General features: G+C 41.7%; 1 protein-coding gene across 2 annotated transcripts in view; it reads left to right on the top strand.

The window, feature by feature from the left end:
* Positions 1 to 1,162: 1,162 nt before the first annotated feature.
* Positions 1,163 to 13,071, top strand: part of prkar1b (protein kinase, cAMP-dependent, regulatory, type I, beta) — an 80,225-nt gene continuing 68,316 nt past the window's right edge. The window contains exons 1-2 of one of the 2 annotated variants that reach the window (XM_037791717.1): positions 1,163 to 1,379; positions 3,131 to 3,318. In XM_037791717.1, the coding sequence (XP_037647645.1) occupies positions 3,145 to 3,318 (174 nt within the window). In that variant the 5' untranslated portion in view covers positions 1,163 to 1,379; positions 3,131 to 3,144. Of the gene's footprint in view, positions 1,380 to 3,130; positions 3,319 to 12,548; positions 12,666 to 13,071 lie in introns of those variants that run through there. The other variant, XM_037791718.1, reaches the window with a different exon arrangement.

Consider the following 13,071-nt stretch of genomic DNA (forward strand, 5'->3'; position numbering starts at 1 on the left):
AGAAGCATAGCGAAAACAGACAAAGAGCTGTGCCAAACATAAAAGGACAACAGACAGAAACAAAACCACTGGGATGATCTTACACAACCAATGGGTCTGGCTCGTAAAAAAAAAGTCGTTATATTATGAGAATAAAGTCAGAATATTATAAAGTAGTAATTTTACGTGTTATTTTCTTTTTTTCTCGTAAAGTAATGACTTTATTCTCGTAATATTACAACTTTTTTCACATTAAATTATGTCTTTATTCTCGTAATATTACGACTTTTTTTCACGTTAAGTTGTGACTTTATTCTCGTAAAGTTATGACTTTATTCTGGAAATCTCCAATTTTTTTTCCCTCAATGTGGCCCTAATACTCCGTAGTACATTTGCACTTTGGCCCTCACTGCATTAGACTGATATACTATATACTTAGACTTTAAACTGTGTTACCTTCATCACAATGCTCAAATGTTTTGCGGCTCCAGACAGATTTTTTTTAATTTTTTTTTTGTGCCTAAAATGGCTCTTTTGATAGTAAAGGTTGGTGACCCCTGTGATAGACAAATTGAATAAATTAATTTAATTGCTGTCTTGTCATTGCCTTCCCCATGTTGTCCATGTATCTGTTTTTATGTTTTTTATTTTTTCCCACTCATAATGTTGTTTGGTTACGATTGCCCAGAAATCATTATAGATATTTAAATCAATATCCTCCTCACAAACACTAACCATACACTTCCACGCAACACACACACACACACACACACACACACTTATCTTTTTTGATATATTTACTGTATTGTTATTATATATATCTTGTCCTAATTTGTTATCACTATTATGTAGTCATATTATTTCTTTATATTAATCTTGTCTCTAGGTGGAGGCTTCAGATAAGCCCAGTGTTTTTTTGCCTATTCCTGCACTGTATATTATTTATTTAAGTTTTGTTATGTTGTATAGTCTTACATTGTGCAAAACAAATAAACAAATAAACAAACAAATAAATCACCTCTGAGATAAGACACAAAGTAGTAGGATGAGGGTAAATGTGCATACAGTCTGTCTTCATATTTACCTATAAAACCTGCTCATTATTACAAAAAAAAACATCAATCTTTTTCAGGATGGATGTTTCCTTTAAATATTTTTCACCTGCAAATGATGTTGCGCGTGCACGCCGCCGCTGGCCTCGAGAGAGGAGCCGCTGCGGGTCGAGAGGATGACAGATTGACGTCATCGGGACTGACGCAGAGCGAGCAGAGAGGAGGCATCAGAGAGGCAGAGCAGCAGCAGCAGCAGCAGCAGCAGCATCCCGGCTAAACCAACAGCACATCACCAATCCACCACCACCAGAGAGGTGCTTTCTCACTGAGCATCCTCCACTAATCACGGTAGGGACACCAGCGACAGCACCGACCGGACCGTGTCTTTATAAACACCATATAGTGGTTAATATCAGGCCCTTCACAGCGTCACGTCGCAGTAATTCCCCCCTTCGTTGTGGTTTGGTAGTTGTCATTGTCAGGTTAGCGAAGCTAGCAGCTCTAGCAGTCTAGTGCATGCAACTGAACAGGTGCTCAGCTTCATCACTAGCTCTCCACACTATGCATGCATGGCTAGATTGTTATTATGTATGTGGGCACTTGTTTTTTGGTATTTCTTGTGTAGAAAACTTGGCATATGTCATGCAGACAGATTTATATGTATTATGCATTAAATAAAACATACTGTAGACGTGATTTCCATATGAGGAAGTGGTAGTTAACAGTTAGCTACACCTGCTCAGCTTCCTGCTTGCTGTGTGAGACATACAGTGACATAGTCTGACATAATCATAGCTATTATCAGTTGTCATGCATGTTTTATATCATTTGCTTTGCCTCCTGCTGAAGTGTTTACTTTCACAAATAACATTATATGCAGTTCAGTCATCTTCATCCACAAAGAATCATACTAAGGGCATAAAATGGTCATGCATTAGTAATACATGTATTGTGCATGGTGTGTGTACTTAAATGTAAGTGTTGTGCTATTTGTTTGAGCTCCTTATGTCACCTGCACACAATCAAAGACAGGTTAATGAATGCACATTTGGCCAGGGACACACTTTTACTAATAATACGAGTGGGCAAATCATCTATCCTGGGGTATGTAATTTAATATTGTAATATTGATATAAATATTATTATATAGTATTTGTTTTAATTACCTGAGAAAATGTTTATAGATAAAATAACCAGACAGAATTATCTATTTTTGGCTGGTTAAATACCCCACAAAGCACGGTACTTCATCACATTGATGCAAAAAAATCATAAAAACTCAATGTATATATTAGAGCTGCAACGATTAATCGATAAGTTGTTAACTATTAAATTAATCGCCAAACTATTTTGATAATAGATTAATCGGTTTGAGTCATTTTTTAAGAAAGATTCTCTGATTCCAGCTTCTTAAATGTGAATATTTTCTGGTTTCTTTACTCCTCTATGACAGTAAACTGAATGTCTTTGAGTCGAGGACAAAACAAGACATTTGAGGACGTCATCTTTGGCTTTGAGAAACACCGACCGACATTTTTCACCATTTTATTGACCGAACAACTAATCGATTAATCGAGAAAATTATCAACAGATTAATCGACAATGAAAATAATCGTTAGTTGCAGCCCTAATATATATATATATATATATATATATAAAGCAGACCTGCTCATTTATATGCAGCATTGCCCACAATATTAAATGGATAACTACCATGGTATAAACAGAATGGCAAAATCTCAGATTACAGTTGATCAGTTTATATTGTCTCATGGCGTCATATCTCAAAAACCTTATAAGTGCAGTACCAACCATCTTCTTCAGCAAGTTAACATACACTTTACACACAACAATTACCTGCATCATGCACTGCCATGTCGTGCTTAGGGTATTGCCACCTGACAACAGCTCATGTCATAAGGGTCCTTGACAGGAAGCATAAGCAGCAAGGTGTGAAACGTCCTCTCACCTCCTTCCCACGATCCATTGCTCCTCTATTTCCCTCTTATCATACTGTATGCGCTGCTTTTTACCCCTCCTTTGCCCCCCCGTTCTACCCCTCCTCTCATGGTCCACCCTGTTTTCTCCCACTGCCACAGAGATAAAAGATAAGATGGCCACCTCCTCCTCCACTCTGGAAGAAGACGAGAGTTTGAAGGGCTGTGAGATTTTTGTGCAGAAGCACAACATCCAGCAGATCCTCAAAGAGTGCATTGTGAACCTCTGCATCGCTAAGCCTGAGCGTCCTATGAAGTTCCTGCGGGAACATTTTGAAAAGCTGGAGAAGGTTGGTGATAATAACAAAGTTTTGTATGATTTAGGTGTCTTATTTTGTAACGTGGGGGCTCTGCGTTGCCTGAAATCTTGTGTGGTGAGCTTGAAGTTGTTAATTATAATGTGCTTTAAACCTGAATATGATACCTGCCAGTCACCAAGTAGAGATTTTCTTGTCTGATTTGTGTACTGGCATTTCATGTGCACTGTGCTGTTTTATTTGTTTGTTGTGCTGCATCTCTTCAACTGATATTTGTAACACCATCACATAGAAGCAAACAGACAACATCCCAGCTAGCTAATGTGTTGAAAACAAAACAGACTGCCCTCAAACTGTTATAATAGAGCTTTCATTTTTCATCCTATAATAGGAAAATCCATTAGGGAATGAGAGAGGAGCACCCATAAAAGGCCAGTGTCCTGTTTGTACCTGTCTGTCTGTGAGCAGAGAGACAAAAGAGGGGACACATTCATTTAATAAAGATAATAGCTACAGAAAGGAGAGTAGGCTTTTGCGGGAAGAGAGAAAAGATGGATCTTAACTAGAAAAAATTCTAAAACAGAGGCAGCCTCTGTAGCACATTCCCTGTGGCAAACGATGTGAGTGCTCAGTGTGTTTTCAGCCAATGTGTCAGCTCCGACTGGCACCTCTACAGTAGTGAGATGCTTTTCACAAGAGCTGCTTCACTGACTCCTGCTGTAGGTGTTTATGTTGGCTTAACCTAAAGAAGTTGTAGTTTCATTGCCTAAACCTAAAGAGGTTGTAGTTTTTGTTGCCTAAATCTTAAGTAGTTGTAGTTTTGTTGCCTAAACCTAAAGAAGTTGTAGTTTTGTTTGCCTAAACCTAAAGAAGTTGTAGTTTTGTTGCCTAAACCTAAAGAGGTTGTAGTTTTTGTTGCCTAAATTTAAAGTAGTTGTAGTTTTGTTGCCTAAACCTAATAAAGTTGTAATTTTTTTTGCCTAAACCTAAAGAAGTTTTAGTATTGTTGCCTAAATCTAAAGAAGTTGTAGTTTTGTTGCCTAAATCTAAAGTAGTTGTAGTTTTGCTGCCTAAACCTAAATAAGTTGTAGTTTTGTTGCCTAAATCTAATGAGGTTATAGTTTTGTTGCATAAATCTAAAGAAGTTGTAGTTTTGTTGCCTAAACTTCAAGAAGTTGTAGTTTTGTTGACTAAACCTAAAGAAGTTGTAGTTTTGTTGCCTAAACCCAAAGATGTTGTAGTTTTGTTGCTTAAACCTAAAGAAGTTGTAGTTTTGTTGCCTAAACTTCAAGAAGTTGTAGTTTTTGTTGCCTAAACCCAAAGATGTTGTAGTTTTGTTGCTTAAACCTAAAGCTGTAGTTTTGTTGCCTAAATCTAAAGAAGTTGTAGTTTTGTTGCTTAAACCTAAAGAAGTTGTAGTTTTGTTGCCTAAACTTCAAGAAGTTGTAGTTTTGTTGCCTAAATCTAAAGAAGTTGTAGTTTTGTTGCCTAAACTTCAAGAAGTTGTAGTTTTGTTGCCTAAATCTAAAGAAGTTGTAGTTTTGTTGCCTAAACCTAAAGAAGTTGTAGTTTTGTTTGTGTTCATTCAGTTTTAAAACATATTTAGAACGTGTTGCTTTTAAGTTTCACTTTCACTTTTACAACGTAGTAGATGTAGTAGAGTAGAACAGTTAAATCTGGTGTTTTTATGAAGTATCAAAGAATATACAGGTAAAAATTGTTATTGTGCCTTATATGCAAGTTAAGTTGTCTCCAAACTAGGGTGTCCTAGACCCAGAATCTAGCCTAGCTTGGCTTTGATCAAGCAGAGACACATGATAGTAGTTTGCTCATATGATTTCTTTGTTTAAACAAAGGGCTCTTTCACTTCTATTATAAATAAGTCATAAAGGTGCATGAGATGGAGCTGTATAGGCTTTGATGTTGGCCTGAGGAGAGTTTAGGCCTTTTAAAGAAGTCTCCAAACAAGAGAAGTGATTGTGAAGTGACCTTAGATATAGCTGGAGGAGGGTCTCCATCCTCGCTGCCGTGATGTGTGTAAGCATGTGAGAGTCATCTGATTTGATCATACTCTTGATACAAGTAAAGCTTTGCCTGTATAGTGAATTATATTTACAACCTTGTTATTTATTTATGCAGACAGACCGATCAAACTGCACCAACAACATATTCACTTTTCAGGACAGAACGTACTACGAACATACAAAGTGCAAAGTGAACGTACAAAGTGTTTGCATCTGTCTGCTGTCAGAATGTGGAGCAGTGGTCCTCACAGGGCTCTGTGGCCTCGGAGTCAGAGAGACAGCGTTGATAGTGTAGCTCCTGCTGCTGTTAGCAGGGACTGTAATGCTGCATAGTCTGAGAGGCAGCATGAATACTAATGGTTGCGATAGAGCTCAGCAGAAGCATACAGTAGCAATACTGCACACTACTATGTGTATTCCCGCTCGATAACAAATGAGCGGCAAAGCTTGTTGTTTATCTTAAAACCATGCAGAATATTTTGTATTTACTTTGAGAAGGGAATATGAGAGAGAGAGAGAAAGAGCTAGCATAGATAAATAAGCGATAGTAGATATGGGCTCTGGTGTGTGGCTGGTGAAGCATTGTTATTGGTGGAAAACAGTATTGCATGTGACATGCTCCACTCTCTGCATCACATATCCGTCACACCCTGTGCAATAAGTTGATGTATTTGAGCCGCCGCGGCCCGGCTCCATCTTACCGCCTGTGCTGCTGCAGCTACACTTTTCATCCTCACTGCTTGCATGGAGCATTTCATCAGCCCCATCATCTCCACCTCTGCCAAAAGTGACACTTGGTTCATGCCGTGAGGCCGTCATCTTGCACTTTGAATGTGTGTGTGCTCATGTACTATACATAATGACACTATGGCTCTGTTTACACCTGGCATTAACATGCGTCTTGCATGATCTGATTATAAGTGGACAGCTCTAAGTACGTCAGCTCACATCAAGCTTCGTTTATATTTTTGAACTTATGCATACACAGACTTCTGCTGTGTTCACACTACGATTGACACAGCAACAGGCTACAAGTCACTTTCACACGACAAGACACTTTTTTCAGCGCTCCAGTGACGCGGTGAAGTGTCAACCAATCCAATTCCATCTAAATAAATGCTGTTAGCCAGTTACCCATGTTAATTAACAACATAACTACGTCAACGAACATTTGACCAACAATGTAGCTGGCCACGCTGGGTCGTTTTGTTGCTTCTGTCGCTCGTAGTGTGAACGTTGCTTTTGGAATGCATCTTCACATTCGTCTCGACTGTCTCACTTCCCCGCTCTATATGCAAATAAACACGTACATCATTTCCGTTTGCAAAGACCAAATGTGTTGTTCTTTTTAACTGGCGGGAGGCAGCGATGCACTTCCTGTGCCTAGTCTGCCGGAAAATTAGAAGAAGAAGAAGAAATCAAAACAATACGGACTGGGTCTATTCCTTGCCGTACTCCAGGCAAAGTTGCCCAAGATGTTTGAGGCACTCGTAATATATCTTTGTGGGCTTTTAGAAACTTTCAAAAAGCCAGTATATGTGGCGCTGGCAACACAACACACCCACTCTACTACAAGTTACGCCCCCTGAGATAACCTCCGGGACTAACAAACTTATTTTAACCCAAAAACATTTCCTAAACCTAAGTTTTGGTGCCTGAACCTAACCAACCCGAGACTGTTTCGAGGGCGTGTCATGTAGTACTGCAGTACCACAGATAGACCTTCTGATGGACTCAAGGAGGGGTGGGGGTGGGGCAGGGGGTCAATCACCCCCCCTTGGTGAAAAAGTGCCCTCTTGGATGCCCCTATGGTAGATAAAACATGATAAATTGCCCTCTAGGGTGGCCTTCAATGAAGAAAAACATGATAAAGTGCCCTCTAGGGTGGCCTTAAAATTGAGAAAGCATGATGCAGTGCCATAGGCTGCCCTACATGCTATAAAACTTTCTGGTGCCCCACCGCCTGCAGCTGGTGGCCTTTTTATTTTTTTGCCCCTGCCCCTCAGACATCCTGAATAGACTGGATAGATCTACTTGTGTCGGGGATGCATTAGTGTTCACACTACAAAAGATATGTGGTCAAATGCGTCCCAGACTACCTCGGCAAGTGGTCTGAGTGCTCGGACGTTTGTATTTAGCGCTGTCCACTTCTGATCCGTTCACCCAAGACGCACTTTAAAACCAAGCAAACGGTCTAGATAATAAGTTATCACTGATGCTTGTGTCCCTGTGTGTAGGTCAAACTCAGCTTATTTTAAGGTAGTAAGGATCTACTGTATTGCTCAAGGAGCAGGGCCTGAACAGTTATGTTGTTGAATGGCGGTCAGTGAAATCACCTGGTATATACAAGTGGTTAGAATAAAAAAAAAAGAAAAGCAGCAGGCTTTCAGCCCTCTAAGGTCCACAGTTGCCCAACACCAGTTTCCAGTACAGCGTTCCAAATCTGTGCTTGTGTTGTGAGGTCAGTCATTCGTGGAATTGGAACAGGCCATGTTTTATGTTTTTGTGGTGTCCCAGTTATTTAAGAGGCTTATTGCACTCCTTTCCCCCTGCGCATGGGTAACTTTGGGGACAATATTTGGTTCATGTCCATTTAATCTGGATTTCATTTTCTACCTTGTATTGTTATTAAGATTTATCAGTGTTCTAGTGCTCAAAATATTTATATCTCAGTGTCTTAAGATCTAAAATGTTAAGAGTTATGTTGAATCACGGCGTTTCTGGCAGTCGTTCTGGCAGCTCTTGTTCTCAACACTAAGAGACAACAGAAAATACACTTTTGTCATCACGTGTTCTCCTGCACTTCACCCTCCGTGTTTGTCTGTGTTTTTCTTTCTTCTCTCTCCGCCGCTTTCGTCAGCACTCGTCGCCCACTAGAGGCGGTAACCTAGGCAACAGTAGAGGCTAGATAGACTGTAGTCTATCCTTTGCTGAATGAGCCCCTTTATTCACAAAGTTTATTCCATCTCTCCTCTCATGTGTTCAGGTTTTTTTTTTTGTGTGTCTATCAATTAGATCACCGGGGGTATTCTTTCTTTCTTTCTCCCCGTTCCCCAGACCTGACTAACATAACCTCATTTCAGATCTGCACAGGATCCATTTCATACGCCGTTCACAATCTTATCTGGAAAATCTCTGTTCTCGGTTTCTCCATCGGCCGCTCTCACAGTTTTGTTCTCTGATGCTATGTTTTTTTTCCGCTGTCTTCCTCCACATACATGCTTGATTTTCTTTCTTTCTTTCTTTCTTTCGTGCTTTCTTTCTCTACTCGTACACACGCAGACTTCACTAAATCATCAGTCTGACTAGTTTGTCTTTAACTTTTGTTTGGATATAATAACACGTCTTTGGTGCTCAGCTGACATTGCGATTGGGGGGAAAATAACAGGCGTCTCGCTCTCTTTCATCCTGACTATTTATGCATGGTAATGATGCCTTTGATCCCTACAACAGTAGCTTCAGATGGGTGTTCTCATCTCCCCGCCTCCATCAGCGCAGCTCAGTGCGTCACGTTATGGTTTATTGTTGCAGTCCTTTTGGCCACGATGACATGCATAATAAGAAATTATGTAAATTGTTCTAATCAGTCAGCATCATTACGGTTCTGTCCAACAGGCAGCGCCAGCTAAAAGTGCCAGGACTGAATGCGTGAGTGTGGATATGTCACTCAGTATATGAAGTGGGCAGCTGCCACGGCAGATGTTTTATTGAATCAGGCCCATTGCATCTTCACAAGGCTCAACAGTGTGGACCGCCGTCGCCGGCTCTGTCTGGCCACATTTATGCAAAGACTTGAAATTTGAAAGTTCCTTTTGCAGGGATCCTTCACTTTCCCCTCTCCTCTTTCTCTTTCTTTCCGTGAGAACATATCTGATGACTGCGTCTCCACCAACACTTTGATCACATACCAACATACCACCTGCGCTGGCAACCAAATGTTCAGCGCGTGACAGCCGTCACTCCTCAACTCCATCTGTACGTGGGTGACTACATGCCTTGGCTCTGTTCTGTGATCTCAAATCAAAACTTAAGGCCGGCCCACACTAAAAGAGTTTTCAAATCTTAACAGATTTTAAAAATGTGAGAGACCCCACACAACATGTTGTGATAAATGTAATAGTTTTGTTCCTATAATGTGGTGAGTAACGACTTGGCCAAAACCAGCACACCACACACTAACAGATGGCATTCATGAACATGAATGATGATGAAGACATCTTAAATAAACACTTGTGTTGTTGCCGCAAATCAACAAGTTGGTCCTCAATTTCTGAGCTCCATCCTACTACTACTTTATGCTTCGTGTTTTGCATTAGCTCATGCACTAGCCACGGCCGCCATGACGGCAGTTGTTGTCCTTCCGCTTCAGTCAGCTCGGTTCACAATTGGCTATCGTACCATGTGAACAGGAGATCCGATTGTAAATATTGAACATGTTTAATATTTACGTTTTGAAATCGGTGTGGCCAGGAAGGACTTCCGAGCCGATCGGGGGATTTATAAAACTTATGCCGATTTCACGCCAGGCAGCGGCGAAGTGCCGCAATAATTTCATTTTTCTGTGGCCGGGAGGTGCATTCAAGGGTTTCAGGTGGGAAGAAATAGGTCAATATGTAACAAGAGTCACAGGATCTGTTTACTGATTGGCTGCGGGTCCTCTCTGGCCGCACTTCGGCACTAAAAGTTAAACTTTTCCCAAATTTTGTTTGGCCGCACTCCGCTGCAGAATCAAACGGCCGCAGCTTGCTGAGCTGGGGAGTGGCCGCCGCAGCTTTTCACAGATGTTGCATGGCAGCTCGCAGCAGGCCGTACTTTGCCGCTGCTCTGGTGTGAATTCAGCGTTAACACACCACAAGAATATCTGGACAGATAATCTTTAGAACCATCAAAACATTGCGGCTTTGCTGACGAAGGCCTTTGCCGTAGAGCAGATGCTGAACAGTTTCTGCTTCCTCTGTGTATGCGTATATCTGTTTGTGGTTGTGTTTGTGTTATCAATGCTCCCTGTGTTCCTCACGCTCACAGGGTTGTCATAAGTTTGGGTCTCATGCTTCGCTCCTGGCTTTTTACAGTTTCTACCTGATCCCTCTCGTCCCTCATCTTTTCATCTTTTCGACCTCTTTCTTTGTGTCTTTACATCTCTACTGTATGTAGGCCAGAGTTGCATTGATTATACATCGGTGTCTCGCTTCCCTCCACATCATAAAGCGTGACGAGCAAAACGAATGTAAACCGTGCTGCATCAGCTCTGCTTGTGAAAGATCCCATCACATCGCATTATGGGAGAGTTCCTCGCTCTCCGTCTGTCAGTCTCTCAGTCAGTCAGCCGCTGTCTCGCCATCCCCTGTAAGATGAGAAGCCTCTCTGCGCTGCCAGCCATTCAGCTGTCACCGGGACCTATCATAACAAATCCGCCAGTCCCTTCAAAGGCCTCTGATTGACAATTTGTCAGCAGGGTTTGGTTGTTTGTTGAGACCGCTGAGAGCATTTAGAAGAAAATTAGCTTTGGATTATCTCCCCCTATGTTCTTATTTTCCTCTTGTTCTGCTCTATGACTATTTAGATCACTCTTCATATGTGTGTGCCAGAGATACATATTACAATATTAGCATATTAGCAGCACAGGTATAGAAAATGTCCCATACACAAGTTTTGTAGCACAGTGTAATTAGTGTCTCCAGCCTCTGTGTTCACTCATCACCACCATGCTGGGGTATTCTGTCAAATCAGCCCGGGGTGCACGCAGTGACCCGGGCCTAAACCTCCTCCCCGGCCCACCCTGGGGCCCCTACAGGTAAATCGGCCCCTGTTTCCCCGGTGGTCCTTCTTTGTCCTCTCTCATCTGCCCGTTGCATCCCTCCCCAGCTAATCTGAGAGAAAAGGTGTCAGGTGTACAGCTCCAAGATGTTAAGCAACAGAGAAAAAAGAGATGAGTACAGGAACTGCAACATCAAGCTAAGGATGTTTTCTTGTAGGGATGATTGTAGGGCTGTGTATTGGCAAGAATCTGGCGATACAATACGTGTCAATTTTAGGAAAACTGTCATAGTGTAAAGAACACACACAATAGGCAAAATAACGCATTTATACTGCATGCAAAAAACTGCATGGTTTTTGCCTCAAACAGCATGTGATTATCATAAAGTGGGCATGTCTGTAAAGGGGAGACTCGTGGGTACCCATAGAACCCATTTTCATTCACATATCTTGAGGTCATAGGTCAAGGGACCCCTTTTGTAAATGTCTGTGCCAGATTTCCCTTGCCAAAATTTAGCCTAGCTTTGGGGCGTTAATAAGCGTTCTTCCCGGTAAGCTAGTATGACATGGTTGGTACCACTGGATTCATTAGGTTTTATAGTTTCATATGATGCCAGTATTAGCGGAATAGCGGCCCCGCCGGATTTTTAAGAGGTTAATTAAAAATACAGATAATAGATAATGTTACTCGCTCCTGTCCCCGCCGCTCTCTCTCTCTTGCCTCACCACTCACTTCCCACACTCTAAGCTCTCTACTCTTACAACAACTGACTCTAGAGAGGGACATTCGCATATTCAAGTCGGCCACCGTAGCAATCCTACACGCTTGGCACACGGGAGGAGTTATAATCTGCAGCCTCACCGCCAGATCCTTACACACTGTTCCTTTAAAGGATTCATTGATTTGCAAAATTGTTGTGATTCATTTTCTGTCAAGTTCAGCTCTAAAGAATTCCCTTTTCAGTTCTGATTTATAGGCTGCACTGTGCAGTCTTAGATAGATGTGAAACTTATCTTATAGATTTACTGAAAGTACTCAAAGGACTGAACAACAGCGAACCCTCAATACTGAAAGAACTCCCACTAACATCCTGCAAGCACGAGAAAACTGCACTTGAGATGTGAGGAGCAGGTTATGAGTCTGTCAGCTCCCCGTAGCTGCTGCTGTCATGGTGCAGCAACAGTCTACTCATGATTACTTGCTGGTGTCTGCAAGTTTATTTCAGAGTTAAGACTTGGGTGGAGTGTAAGTTTTAGAATTACTCTTTGTCAGTGGTTAAGTTTCAGCAGTTAGATGGAGAGTTACCATCGTGAACATCATTTTTCATAGCCAGCAGGTCAGCGCTGCACACACACACACACACACACAATCCTGATACAGCAGCGAACTTTCGGTCCATTGTGGTGCTGTAATGGTGTGGAACAGAGTGATGAGTGGACTGTTAGCTCCGCTGGTGGATCAGCTCTGCATGCTTCATTACCTGTGTGTGTGTATGTGTGTGTGTTTGTGCGGCACCTTGTTGTTTTTGGTTCACTCGCATCATGCTTTCAGCTCTGGCAGCGGAGAGTGAAATCGTCTCTGGATTAGGGCTACCCAAGGTAACCTCTTATGGATGCTTCCCTTGTTTTTCATAACTTATATCAGAAATGAACTTAATTGAAGATATGTTGATGTGTGTGCGCTGCGAGCCTATCTGATGGGTTCAAAGCTTTTGTGCTGAGCATGATGGGCGGATTATTATTGGTTAGTCATAGCTATTAGGGCGAGTTAGTCATAAGTTTTGTTCATATCTGCTCGGTGCAAATTGGTTTCAGGGAATGAATAAAACCGGAGAGGCCCATTTAAATATGACAACCATAAACGAGTTGAAATTGGTGATGACTTGTGATGGAGAGCGCGCGGTTCGGGGATTGCATGTGTCATCTATTGTTTGCGTCTCCATTCTTTGGTTTTAGACTCTGACCCACACGCCGCTGTGTCTCTAATGGAGAGCTCACTTTTTTT

The sequence above is a fragment of the Sebastes umbrosus genome, chromosome 14 (genome assembly GCF_015220745.1).
Source record: "Sebastes umbrosus isolate fSebUmb1 chromosome 14, fSebUmb1.pri, whole genome shotgun sequence".
In the NCBI taxonomy this organism is placed as follows: domain Eukaryota; kingdom Metazoa; phylum Chordata; class Actinopteri; order Perciformes; family Sebastidae; genus Sebastes; species Sebastes umbrosus.